General features: G+C 50.6%; 1 protein-coding gene across 2 annotated transcripts in view; it reads left to right on the forward strand.

The window, feature by feature from the left end:
- The window catches only part of LOC144149482 (mitochondrial import inner membrane translocase subunit TIM50-C-like), a 38626-nt gene that overhangs the window by 2261 nt on the left and 22578 nt on the right, over positions 1–13787 (forward strand). The window contains exons 2-5 of one of the 2 annotated variants that reach the window (XM_077681066.1): positions 11311–11556; positions 11613–11644; positions 12060–12081; positions 12144–12202. In XM_077681066.1, coding sequence (XP_077537192.1) covers positions 11311–11556; positions 11613–11644; positions 12060–12081; positions 12144–12202 — 359 coding nt within the window. Of the gene's footprint in view, positions 1–11237; positions 11557–11612; positions 11645–12059; positions 12082–12143; positions 12203–13787 lie in introns of those variants that run through there. The other variant, XM_077681065.1, reaches the window with a different exon arrangement.

Genomic DNA, 13787 nt, shown 5'->3' on the forward strand with positions numbered 1-13787 from the left:
GACCGCCATCATACTGAAAAATCGCCGCTCGCACACGCTAGTTAAAGATTTGGCCGACTGTACATACGCCCTGTGTGCCTGCAGAAGCCATTTCGAGACAAAGCGTGCGCATAGAATCTAGCCAGTTTCGATTTTAAAAACCAAACGCAGCCGAAACCAAGGTAAATATAAATGGTAGCGAAGGTTCGGGCAAAAAGCGGTTCAGAACCTATTGCCAGCGACATCAGCATGGGGGCTTATGGGAGTGGCGATTGAAGCGCGACTAGGTGAGGAGGGAACAAACACTAGTAACAAAAAACCAAGTTTTGTTCAACAACAAAACAACAATTATATTTTACGAACTATATTTATTTCTGAATCACATTTATTTAGGCACAGTGTATAAATAATTTATGAAAATGCCGTTCATTCTCAAAAACCTTTTTTTGTAGCGCCCTCTGAAGAATAGCACATGTCATTGCTTTGTGATGCAGTCCTTGTAGTTATCGGAAAGGTGGTTGCCGTGCGATGTGAGCTCGGCGGTCGCCAGACCATCCTGGTGTCTGCCTACCTACGTCCCGAGAGCAGCTGCTACAGAAAGGGCAATTCGGAGACTGCAAATTTCGCTTGGTTACGCGAACTCCGACATCGGTACCCCAAAGACCGATTGCTGGCCGGGGGGGACTTCAACGCTCGACACAAGAGCTGGGGATACGACAAAGAATCACAGAGGGGGCGCCGACTTTACGAAGAGGCCGAAGCGGCAGGACTTACCTTGGCCAACGACACAGACTACCCTACTCGTCATGCACTTCACTCCAGGCAGCGCGACACTATACCAGATCTGACTTGGACAACGTCCAGGCTTGTAAAGGACTGGAGGTGCGGTCCCGACGGAATGGGTAGCGACCATTATCCGATCTGGATTGAACTTGAAGTAAGAGCCACAGGGCGGAAAAAACGGATGACCGCAGCTGTCGACTGGGACAGGTTTCGATCCGGCTTTGACGCTTACGACGAAAACGTCCCGTTTCTTCAGAAGCTTTCCAGAGCTGCCCGGGAAGCCACTAGAGAGATTGAAGTGGATGAACACCTTCCTACACCCGACAAGCACCTTCTCAACCTGTGGGACACCCGTAGCCAGCTGCATCGAGTTTACCTTGACAGGGGGAAACGGCATGTCGACCTTGTCAAGGTGCGCAATAAGACCGCACAAGCGCGCCGTTACGCCAAAATGCTCTCTCGGGAGCGATGGCACAACCACTGCGCCTCGTTCAATGAACGGACTGGCGGGCGGAAGCTCTGGCAAACTTACAAGGCCATGTCAGGCAACCGCAAGACTGGAAACACCGTCAAAAACGTCAGGCTGGCGACCGGCGACTCGGCGTCCGACTTCGAAAAAAAGGCAGCAGAGACGCTCTTCCCGCAGCCATCAGTGCCACCAGACCCCAGAATTTATCAACGCACAGCACCTACTTCCGACAAAGATGTTGAGTCGCCTTTCACAATGCAAGAATTAGTGATGGCTCTCGAATCCGTCAACGCCAAGAGCGCACCAGGAAAGGATGGCATCACCTGGCAGATGCTGCGCAACCTTAACGAACACGGGAAAATGCAGCTACTTGAAGAAATTAACAAGGTTTGGTTGTCAGGCGAAATTCCCGCTGAATGGAAGCACTCCGTGGTGAGCCCCATTCCCAAACCAGGGAAGCCAGCCGTCAGCATCAGTAACTTGAGGCCCATCTCGCTTACCTCAACACTCAGCAAGCTCTTGGAGCGGATGGTTCTCACCCGGCTTAACTACCACCTTGAAGAGGCACAGAAAGAACCCTACTTCGACCCGGGCCAGACAGGATTCCGTCCAGGCCTCTGCACACAAGACAGCATTTTCTTGCTCCGCCGTTGTCTTCAAAAGCGGAGAGGAAGAAAAAGGGTTCCTGGCATACTGGTAGCCGTCGACCTGCGGAAGGCGTTCGATACCGTAGCGCACGAGGCAGTAATCTCCGCACTCGAAGACACGAAGCCAGGAGCCCGCATCCTCAACATCGTCAGGTCATTCCTGGAGGGACGCACCTTTGAGATTCGGAGTGACATTAGGAACCCTAGGATTTACAGCAGCAGCATTGGCGTTCCCCAGGGGGCCATACTGTCGCCCACGCTATTTAACCTGGTGATGCGAGGGCTAGCTACACGCCTGCGGCGAATTCATGGTGTGCGCCTCACCATGTACGCCGACGATGTGACGCTGTGGACGGAGCCTGGTGACCCTCTCAGAACAACAGAAGACGCAGCCAACGCTATACAAGACGCCCTCAATACTTTAGCCGACTACTTGAAGACTACGGGAATGGAAGTGTCTCCGGAAAAAACAAAATATATTCTCCTGGGCGGCTCCACGGTTGAAAACGAAAAGGTCAAGCTCTGCCTCGCCGGCCAGACACTCGAGAGAGCTCCAGACCGGCACATCAAGATTCTTGGCATCCCGATACATGAAAGCGGAGGTGCGGCAACGTGGCTACGGCAGCTAGAGCCTAAGTGGAAACAGCTTCTGCATCTTGTAAGACGCATAGCCCACAAATCCGGAGGAGCCAGCACACGCACAGCTCGTACCCTCACAATGGCAATACTAACGTCCAAAGCTTGCTACGGAGCTGTGTGTTTTGACCTGACAAAATCGCAATACGACAAGCTGGAAATACTACACCGGGAGTGTCTTCGGGTGATAACGGGCCTGCCCCGCCATGCCCGGGTCGAGGAGCTGCACCGCTACTCTCGCATCCCGCCGCTCAGAGACATCATCGCAGAACGCAAGGCAGGACACGATCGCCGCCGTCTCTACACGCCAGCGGGCCAGTCGCTCCTAGAGCTGGACGGGGAGCAGCTGGGTGAACAGATAGAAGTGCTCCGCGCGATCGCTCCCTGGGACGACGTCCAGGTTCGTGTCACGAAGCCAGTCACGCGCCGACGCACGAAAGGGGATCACACGGCCCAACGAACCGCCCTTGCTGAGAGGGCTGACTTCCAGGACAACGCCATCTTCACGGACGCCGCCTGGGACCCAGACACCTTCCGGGGAGCGGTCGCTGCCGTCCGAGGACAGCAGCGGGATGCGCAGGCGTTTCAATACTGCCAAGAGCAACCTGTGAGGTCACTTGAACTGCAGGCCATCCTTTATGCACTAGAGAAGTTGACTGAATGTGCAAGGACCAGCCCACTTTCTGTGCGAGGACAAACCTTCACAATTTTTACCGACTCTTTGGACGCCCTCAAAAATCTGACGAAGACACCTAGAGCCGGCACTTTGGCGCACAACGTGAAAGTCGCTTGCGCAACCCTTCACGAGCTCTACGGCGTGATGGTGCGGGTGGACTGGGTCCCGGGGCATGCGGGCAGCATCGGAAACGGCGCCGCCCATGACGCGGCGAGCGAGCTGTTACGTTTCCGCTCGTCCCCCCTTGACACAGTCCCTCAGGCTTCGCTGCTCTTTGACCCGGACGAGGAACGCGAGCGGATGAAGGTGCAAGCCAAACGAGAACTGAGGGCGAAGGTGCCGCACAATCCCCACCCACTTCCCAACGGGCTTCCGCGCGGTGCGGAAGTGCTAATATACAAGGCTAGGACAGGTGCTGCACTTACGGAAGATGTTCTGGCCAAGTGGCGAGCACACACTGCATCCAAAAGAGCTCGTGGCGGTGACCCACAAGTGGACATCACCGATCAGAACGAGGAGGGCGACCAGGCAGCCACTGCGACGTGCTGCACGTGCAGTACCGGTGCCTCTCCAACGTTAAGGCACCTACTGTGGGACTGCCCCGGCCTTTCGCCGCTGAGGAACAGGCACAAGGGCGCCGGCGTTACATCATTGGAAGAATGGACAACCCCGCCCCCTCACTTGGACGCCGCGAGCACGATCCTTTCTTTGTGGGAGTTCGTGCGAGCGGCAGACCTGACCGGACGACTCTGACGGCCGCCCCACTCCCTTTCCCTTCTCCCCTCTTCCCCAACTAGGCTTTCAAGCCCCCCCCGTATCGTTAATAAAGTTTCATTCATTCATCGGAAAGGCGCTCCTAAAGTTCGTCTGCTAGGAAACGCCCCTCGCGTGTTTTGGTGGTGCGGATTTGCATTCGTTTTTCCTTGTTAATTTGGTGTGCACTTAATTTTTGCTGTGCGTGGAGCTGCGAGGTGCGTTGTATCGTCAGTGAACACGTGTAGTACCGCGCCCGGCAGGCACGGTGAACTACGGGACGATGCTGCCAACGGTTGGAGCGGAGTGCTTTCGTCGGTACCTGCGGAAACGATGTGCTGTACAAGTTGCAACAGCAACTCCCGTACACCTGGCGTTTTACTGCACCATTTTCCTCTCATTTCCACAGGTAACGCGAAACTATTGTACTGTTAATATGTGCACGGGGGTTGTGTAAGGGTACGTGGTGGTGCTTCGAAAATAATGGGTCTAAAGCTTTGTTATGTCACAGTTATCTCTTGATTTCACCTCAGGCTGGCTCAGAGCAAGTTGTGTCAATTACTCTAGGACTTCTCGGCGTAGTACCACTCGAATTTAAACGAGTCGCTTTAATTGTCTATCTCAGTGTATTCTCTATTGCATTACAAAGCTTGTAGTGCTCGTTGCTTCCCGCACTTGTATGCGCAAGCATTATTTCCATCGCAGTACTGTGTTGTACTGCTCCGTGCTGCGCTGCTGCCAGACCTTTCCTGCTATGTGCTTTTACATACTGCCGTCGCTTTCGTTTGCATTGATCCATTTTTCCTCTTTTTACTTATCTGTTGCGACACTTGCCTAATAATGCAACCAGGAAAGTGCAGGCGTGAATGCTGAGTGAACTTCTGTAGAAACCCTTGTCTACTTGATAAGACGCCGGGACAGCTGCAGTGTGCTCGCTGCACTTTCCTGAATCGGCATTCCTGCGGCCCGGTTTTCTACGTCAAGATGCAGTGCCTAGTTCTTTTCTCTTGTTTCGAAGTAGTTCTGCTGTTGACTCTTTCATTGTTCATAACGCTATGTGTTACGGGTAAAGTAAATTTTTCGGCGCGTAAGGAAAATCATAATGCATGTAGTGCCCACGAACATTTTGTACTTATTGTAAACGTGCTCATTTTGTGCAGTGTGGTAAATTTGTTTTATGTTCATCCTGGAATAAAATTCAAATGTCTTGATTATAGCATGACTTTGCGTTATTTCTTCTCTTAGAACAGAAGTACACAAACTGAGCAAGCATTATATAACCTTGATCTATACTTAAGGCACGCACGCCTACCTGCGTATGTGCGACGCAATTAAACTTAGCAGTGGCGTTGGTAGAAATTGGTATTGGGGTAAGGAGTGGGCACGTTTTTTATATAAAAGTGGGGCCGGGGAGAGTGGTCAAGTGTCATTTTGGGCTCTGTATCCCAAGGCAGAAAAAAATTCCGGTCGAAGGGGGGGGTGTACGTTTGCCACCTGCTGCAATCAAAATAAACAACTGATTGCTTTGATGCAGCAGTGGAAGGCATGAATACAGAATAAAGGTTCAGAGAAGATGCAAGATGCTTTTATAAACACCGAGGCGAATCATACGACAGTATGCTAAAGTGCGTTTCTCTAGTCACGAGTATAAGCTGGCGTTGACTTGAAGCACGCACGCCAAGTGCTCGCCAACTTGCGTCAGATGGCAATGACATGAGCCCTCAGCGATCAGAGTCCTGCTAAGGCTATTTTGAAGTCAAATTTTCCCGCTAATGCCACCAAACTAACGCCACTTTCTGACCGGATCTTGCGTCACATCCTGTTTATTTTTTGTTCCGCCGGAAGTGTTCCCTCCTCACACAGATGGCGCTAAGCCCCATGAGCAGCTTAAGAGCCGCCATTTTCTGAACGTATGGGCTTCTATGGAAGCTTCGCTACCAGTTATACAGTGTGTTGCGACGATAACTGGAACACTTTAAAAATTTTTCCTGAGCGATCCGCCGCTCTGTTCACGCTCAAACTTCACACAAAGGTCGCATTTTGTGGTCTATTTTGTTTGACACCGGGAACAACAACGGTAGTTACCTGTTTATTCTGAAAATAAATAAAAACAATTTTCGCCTATGGGAAAATGGCGTCGATTTGGACGTGCGAGCCCGAAAACCGGGTTTTCTGATCGTCTGTTAGCTCATTTCTAGGTGCATTTTCTGATCGTCTGCTGCACCAGTTGGCTCCGTACGTGAATCCCAAGCATGCGTTTCACTCTGCAGGTGGTTCCGTCGTTCCAACATCAACTTGCGCTGGCTCGCACGTCCAAATCAGCGGCCATTTTCCCATAGGCGAAAATCGTTTTTATTTATTTTCAGAATAAACAGGTAAGTACCGTTGTTGTTCCCGGTGTCAAACAAAGTAGACCACAAAATGCGACCTTTGTGTGAAGTTTGAGCGCGAACAGAGCGGCGGATCGCTCAGGAAAAAATTTTAAAGTGTTCCAGTTATCGTCGCAACACCCTGTATTTACCTTGGCCGAAACAAGCCGAGCACAGCCGCAGCACGGGGCGGCCTCTCTAGCATCCACCGTGGTCCCGCGTAATTCGCGCCAACAGCGCCAAATCCTCCCCTAGTGGTACGTGGCGTCTGAAAAACGTTGCATTTATCGTCGTGGCAACGAGTGGCGAGGGGGAAGGAGGTTGGTGACGTCGCGGACGCTGATGACGTCATTTTTTCCGCGGCGGCCGGTCCGGGCCGCCGCGCGCCGGCCGCAGCAACCGACGCTCGCCCAACTTCCGCGCCTGCCGCCGGTCGCTGCTCATGGGCCGCTCGGCAATGGCACCAGGAGCGAAAGTTGGACGAGCGGCGGCGATGCCTCGGAATGGCCGCCGCCCGTCGTTTGGTATGTGTGTGCAGTAACGTGTTTAACAATTGAACGAAGAAAACATGTTGGTAATAGTATGTTTTCTGGTGTCGAATTGTTGTCTTTGTGGCGATAATAACTGGAGCGTTACACAAACATTCTTTTCGCTTTTCTTTTATTCAAAATTCACATGAAGACATCTTTGATTCGAAGTCACGAAAACACATGCACTACATAAAATATAATGCACATACATTTTATGTACACTCTGTTGGACTCTAAGCAAAAATATGACATGCAAATTTAGGCATGCAACATTGCAGAATAGGAAAAAAACGTTCAAGATGCACATTTAGGTACACAATAATTGATTACGCAAGAATAACTTCGAAAGTTCTAATTAGTATACATATTTTTTTTCGCGCACACCTCGGCGGGAGAAGGAAAGAACTTGAAAGTTCCACTCAATTTATACTTATTTCTTGGGCTCACCTCGAGACGGGAATGTTCTTTACACATTAAGAAATGAGTGAAGGATATAAGGCGCGTTCGGTGCGTCGAAGTGTGTGTCGGTTTCGTGGCTCGGTCGGTAGGGCGCCGGGCACCTTGCGTTCCGCCCGCGGCGTCATGGGTTCGAAACCGGGCGCCGGAAACTGTTATTTTATTTCTTCCTGGCTGCGGACTACGACAAGGCGCGCATGCGGACTACGACAAGACGCGCATGCGGACTACGACAAGACGCGCCAACGCCGCGTGACATTGTGAGTTACTAAAATGCTATGCATTTAAAAAAATTTGTTTCAGTTCAGAGACAGTAAACGGGAACCTAAAATTTAAAAGAAAGCACGCACAGGTATGCTTCAACGCCTGCCTTTTGGGCCAGTTAACTCAAACTCTGAAAGGAAGCGTTGACCCGACCATACACTTCCGAGAAATCTTGTTCACACCAACAAAATGCAGCGAGAAAAAAAATCGCGCCAATCCACCCTGTGAATGTGGTTGGAAAGCAAAGCTGTAAACGGCACCCAAAACGATTACCCATGCGACTTCCCTTAAATTCACTCACGTCGCTCTACATTACGGAAACCATAGAGAAGTGAAATGCACTTAACCACACCCTTTATTAGTTCAAAGAGATATTCTTGCTAAGGTTAAATCAATGCATGATGCATGAACGGTGGTGTGTTGAGTTGTATTGGTGAAGGGCATGAGTGGAAACTTTTTTAATGAAATAAAAGGGAGCTCAAACCAGGTGTCAGATGATCTGACTTCTCTGTCGCTGCCGAGGGAGACGGAGGCGACGAGATCGGCTGCAGATACGAAGGAGGTGGAGGAGGCCAGGCAGGAGAAAACACTTGTATTCCGATTTCTAAATGGCCGAGTGCGCTGCCCAGGGGAGTGGTTCCTTCATCACTGGAGCCCATATGCAGTCCGCGTCGCCAGTGCTCTGTCCACCAGCTGAAGCTGGGTAGGCAGAGAGGGGCTGGGCAGCAGCATCTGCCATTGCTCTTGTTGGGTAGTTTACGGAAATAGAGGAGGCTTCTGAGGGCTAAAGTTGCACACCCCGATTATGTAGCGGAGTGTTTCTACTTCAGAGAAAAATTTACATTCAGCGTTGTAGCGATTCTTGTGCATATGGGCTCCAGGTGTGGGAAGGAGCCAGATTGTATAAGGGTAGTTTGTTGTTCTCTGCAAAGGTCAGGGTAAGGTGAAGGAGGTTAGTTCTGGAGTTCGCCACGATGATGGCGTACCGGTGCCCTCGATGTTGGGAGGCGTCTGTGTAGATAACTGCATTATCCCCAGCGAGGGTGGTGTTGATCGCGTCAGCCCGTGTTTCTAGGCGACCCTCGTCGTGTGAGGGGTACACATTTCTAAGCAATGGGAGCATCTTTAGTTCTTGTCGCCAAGAGTCCGGGGGTACATCAAGCAGAGCGACATTCTGTGCTGCCCGGCCAATCTATTGAAGGATGCGGTGACCAGACGCAGTTATGCTCAGTCGTAACTTCTGGTTAGAAAGATGGCCCTCTATCAGCTCTTCCACTGTATTGTGGAGCCCCGCGCTAAGCAGGCTCTCTGTGGACGCACTCATGGGAAGACGAACGCGGCCTGCTCAACCGCCTTTCTAATCATTATATAAAGCATCTTTACGTCCTCCTCACCGAGAATAAGACAAGGGTTGACGTAAGTGATTCTCGAGAGGACAAAAGCTTGAATTTGATCGAAAGGTATCGGATTCCTTGAGGCCTCGCTTCTTGGTGGCAACTCGCCTGATAATGTGCATGATTTGATTGATGCTGTGTTTCAGGCGCTGCAAGGATACGCCACGCTTTTGTAGTGGACTGGAGATGTAGGCCCAGGATCTTGATACTGGGGCTTTGAGTGATGGCATGGCCATCAAAGGGTATTCTAACGTGTTCCTTGGTGTGTAGTTTGGCGCGAGGGCGTACGACAAGGAGCTGTGATTTGTTACGTGAACAGTCGAGGCCGCAGGCTTTAGCACATTGGCGTACTAGAAGAGAGATGCCATGCGTTGGCGTGCGCTTCCATTAATGTTTATAACTCCTAGCACATGCGCAATCCGCCTACAGGGCCGCTAGACGTGCCCTGGGTGGAGCGCACAGCAGCGCGAGATGTCGCTTGAAGCTATCATGTCGCATTCACCGAGAATGCAGGGGGTAAACCCGTTGGTGTGCTTGGTGAGTGCACCTCATTTCTCCCCCGTTTCTGCGTGGGCTCGTAGCTAAATCGGTAAGACAACGGGCTCTCGCCTTGTTATACCGTTAGTTCCAGGTTCGATTCCTGGCGGTGCCAGTGAATTCTTTTATTCGTTCGTGGGAGTTTTCTGGTGACACCAACGGTCGCGAAAGAACCCTTGGGGGGGTAGAGGTAGAAAGCTTTGCTTTCAAAACTTTTGCAACACAATAACCGCACTATTGATCACTCATCGCTAGATTATATCGGCGTACAAAAATAATGCACAACCACGTCGTATAATACAGAACACAATCGCAACACAAATCGAGCGCACCCGTCTTTTCTTGTAATCGCGCGTGAACAGTCTGATTATGAGGGGGGGGGGGGACGTGCAGAAAAAAGGTTTTCCTGTATTGTAAGCCGCATGTACCGAGCTCAATACTTGCAGATATCGCCTAGGTTGTCACACGCTACTCCCTAGCTCGTACCTGGGCAGCGCCTCTTATCTCATCCTGTCCGATATCGATTCTATCTTTAGAACTATGGAACAGCAAAGCCACTCGCGATAAGATGACATGGCGCGGGCGCGCAGGTTAGATTGAACAGCAAAGCCGGCAATGCTACCCTTTTTTTTTTTTATGAGCGAAACGCTTGCAATGGCAGCTGCAGACAAAGCATGTATTTCGGCTTGGCCTTCCACTGCTCCCTGCGCAAATTGACTGGAATTGAACACCGCGGTTTTACGTCAGATTTTTCGGAGCACTGAAGAAACGTTTGGCAGCAGTTTTGCTGCAAATATCCGTTTTGGAGCAAGATGGCACCGGAAAAATTGGTTAGGGCACGCTACCCCGCGCCAACAATCGCCGTGGTAATAGGTACGCAGTCAATGACAAGAAGCGCGTACAGTTGAGCTTGCCTTCTTTGTGAGCAGGTGCAGCGTGATAACTTTGGAGGGGTTGAGGTGATTCACCACAGGAAACGTCCAATGAAGTCTCGAACCGTCCTCGACTTGGGACCCCACCCAAGACTCAAACCCACTGCACGAAACAACAAAAAATACATCGATAAGAATCCTGAATCGACGTTCAAGCAGTTACTAAGGCAATCGCAAAACAGCAATGCCGCCTCAAATTCACCTTACGAGCAAGAATGCGCGTTTACTTCTATTGAAACTTTGTGTACCTGCAAGGCTGGGATATATTTGCACATTAGTTTCCACTCCAAGACGACTGACATGTCTCATTAACTTTACGTTACATGTGCGAAGTGAAAATAGAAGAGTGCAATCGGTCGGCTTCTAAGGAATTCACTATAACTTGTACAAAGCTAATTTGCTTACCTGTCATTTTTGGAGAAGACGAGAAACTTGGCCGAACTGTTTTGCCCTGTGTTGCTGCACCACAGAGCTGCCCAGGACTGGTGACGCTCCTTCCCCCGCGGCCCCATATTTAGAATACATTCGTATATATTTTATAATGCAGCGAAACTTTCAGCCCGTGGAGGCGTTTAGGCAACCCGCGCAGCCCTTCGACTGGCCGGCCGTGCGCGCCCAGAGAAAGAAAAAAAAATATTGCTGCCGGTGAGCTGTTGCGCAGGCGTGAGGAGGCGCGGAAGCATGCGTGGTGTGGAAAGAAAGAAACGATGAGGGAAAGGGAAGGGCCACGCCGCAGCACCCTGCCGCTAGGATCGCCCCAATTTTGAAACCGAAACTAGCCAGAGTCGCCGACCAGTGGCCGCAGTTACAAAATGGCGGCTGGCCGAGCGTGCATGTGCTTGTGGCATGGTCTCCGACCAAAACTACCAAAACTCGCGCCCACAGCTTGCAACGGCTCATCGGCCGCCCGAAGCTGGTCTTCATGGTCGCCAGCGTTAAAGCAACATCCAAACCGGTGGTCCAGTCTCCGCACGAGATGGGACCTGCGACGCGGCCTAGCAGACGCCGGGAACGCCGGCAGCAAGCCTCCGCCGCGAGTTGGCGAGCTTTCCCAGCGGGCGATGAAGTACACCTTCGTGGCTTTCGGCGCGATGTTCACGGGAGTTGGAGGGTACCTGGTTGCCGTGTGGGGTGCGTGCACTTCGGTGGGGAGTGCGGGCGAAGTCTTTCACTGCGTTTTTTTACAGGTGCGCCGCCCGTGGATGAAAAAGGCAAGGAGGTGAGTGAAACAGTTCTAATTCCACGCGTAAAACGAACTGTCCTGTTTACTCACGCGACAGTTGCGATCGGAGTGCACATTCGGCCCTTGCCTGGTCTGATGTGACATGATGAAGATACTTGTGGGAGTTCGTAGACCCAAGCGTTCACATCCGAACTGAAAAATACGTTCGCTTGCACTGGTGTCTGTTTACAACTAGCTTGGTAGCCGTGTTGTCACCTCTATGGTTGTCACCGTTTGTGTTGTGTAGATTGAAGTGAGGTTGCCATTTATGTTGGAGTGCTCGACTAACGGCGCAATTTGGCAATCATGTTTATGGGGTCGCAAAGCACCACCGGCTGGAAATACCCGCAAAATTCGTTCGTAGCCCTGAGCTCTTGCTTTAATGCCTGCCCTCCCGCTTGCTTGCTTCCAGATCGAGGACGAGTTCAGCCACCGTAAGTGACGCTGCGGTGAGTACTCGATTATCGGACGACGCTGAATGTGTGACGCCGTGCAGTGCCTCGCTGGAAAGCCCACCTGTACAGGACGTACAAGGAGATGAAGCTCTATAACAAGGTAGGGGCCAACACGTGCTCGCTTAAATTGTTTGTTGAATTTTACAAAAGAAATTTGTCGGAGCTCAAAGGAAAGTTGTGTGAACTTAGTCAGTGTTTGTTGAGCCATAGCCTCCTGTATAACTGACTGTGCTTGCTCTATCGCCCATTGCCCCGAAACCCATTGGAGGAGCCCATTCACTGTGCCGGCGCCAAGTTCCCAGGTTTTTCGATGGCCATGCCGATACGTACTGCTGTTTCAAGTAGTGGTCAACTGAAACGCACCTCGGCGTCGTCTGCTATGCGAAGGCGTCTTCCAGCTAAAAAGTCCGCAAAACCGCGAGCTTGGTCTTCATGAGCCAATAGTAAAGACTGAAACTTTATGTGTGGCGTCACAGAACTACTAAACGGCGTTCAGTGTACTGTTCCCGCCGGCACGCTCGCCCTTTTGGGTTCACTACACGGGTTTCACAACAAAATGTATACATGTCCTCGCGGCAGTCACTGTGATAAGAGCCAGTTAACTATTCTCCCGCTCTATGGGAGTTGATAAGCGAAAAATAATGATGTTTGATTCGGTGTTTAGTGATAATTAAGTCATACTAATTAAATTTTGTTGAAAAAAGTCCAAGGAGTTGAGCTCCCCTTTTTTACTTACGAGTCCATTCAGTTTTATTCTGCTGCTAATATTTTTTCCAGTCCCTGATAAGGTACGCGCCCCCGCCCCCCCTATTTCTTCGTCGCCGCTGCTCCACGAAATGGTGCCATCGCGCATGTAGTAGATCTATTGACAACACGTGGTAATCGGCAATGCCGGGCTGCTGCGCAAAGAATGACGACTTCAAGCTTTAGCCCAAGGCAATACTCAGTATTTGAGGGCCCCTATATAAGCGTAGGACAAACATTCAGCATGCACTTAACTCATTTCTCTCTCTACTTCTCCCCGCTACATTCATTCTTCCCTCACCAATCACATACCGAAAAACCGATTAATTCTCGGTGGGTCACTAACCCACTAGTGAACTCACCCATAACATGTCTGGCTGAATTGAGTGAAATGCAGAAAAAAAGCTTTTGCGTTAAATTATTTACAAACGAACAAGGTAGGCCAACAAAGACCATCTCTTTCATAATTACCACTGTCAAGTTCTAGTGTTTGCCGAGCCACTTACTAGATAGTTTTATTTCTGGCCTCGTGAATTTTTATACCTTTTTTTGCTGAAACAGGAGTTGCCCGTCAGTGCTAGAGCCAGAACCTCCTTTATACAACACGTATGTTTTGTTTGCAAAGGGCCTTGACAACTTTTTTTAAACTACCCATTGTTGCCAGGTGTGAAGACAAATGTTGACCGTGTCATCGCCAACACAGGAGAACCTGGGATTAGGGCGCCACCAGAGAGAACGGCGGAATTTCTGGCACTGAGCAGGCACAAGGCGTTATACAGGAGGCTGTGGTTTAGCATTCATGCTGTCTTTAGATCTTAGAATGAGCGCCACAGTATGCAGGCTAGAAAGAAAAAGAAAATTGCCATTGATTTTTCAATCAAGAAAGGGCGTTCATCCACTGCGTATGCCTTGGATAGTGATTGCCACGATTCCAAGCCATG

The sequence above is a fragment of the Haemaphysalis longicornis genome, unplaced genomic scaffold, assembly GCF_048455015.1.
Source record: "Haemaphysalis longicornis isolate Haplotype H1 unplaced genomic scaffold, Haemaphysalis longicornis Haplotype H1 scaffold_8, whole genome shotgun sequence".
Classification (NCBI taxonomy): domain Eukaryota; kingdom Metazoa; phylum Arthropoda; class Arachnida; order Ixodida; family Ixodidae; genus Haemaphysalis; species Haemaphysalis longicornis.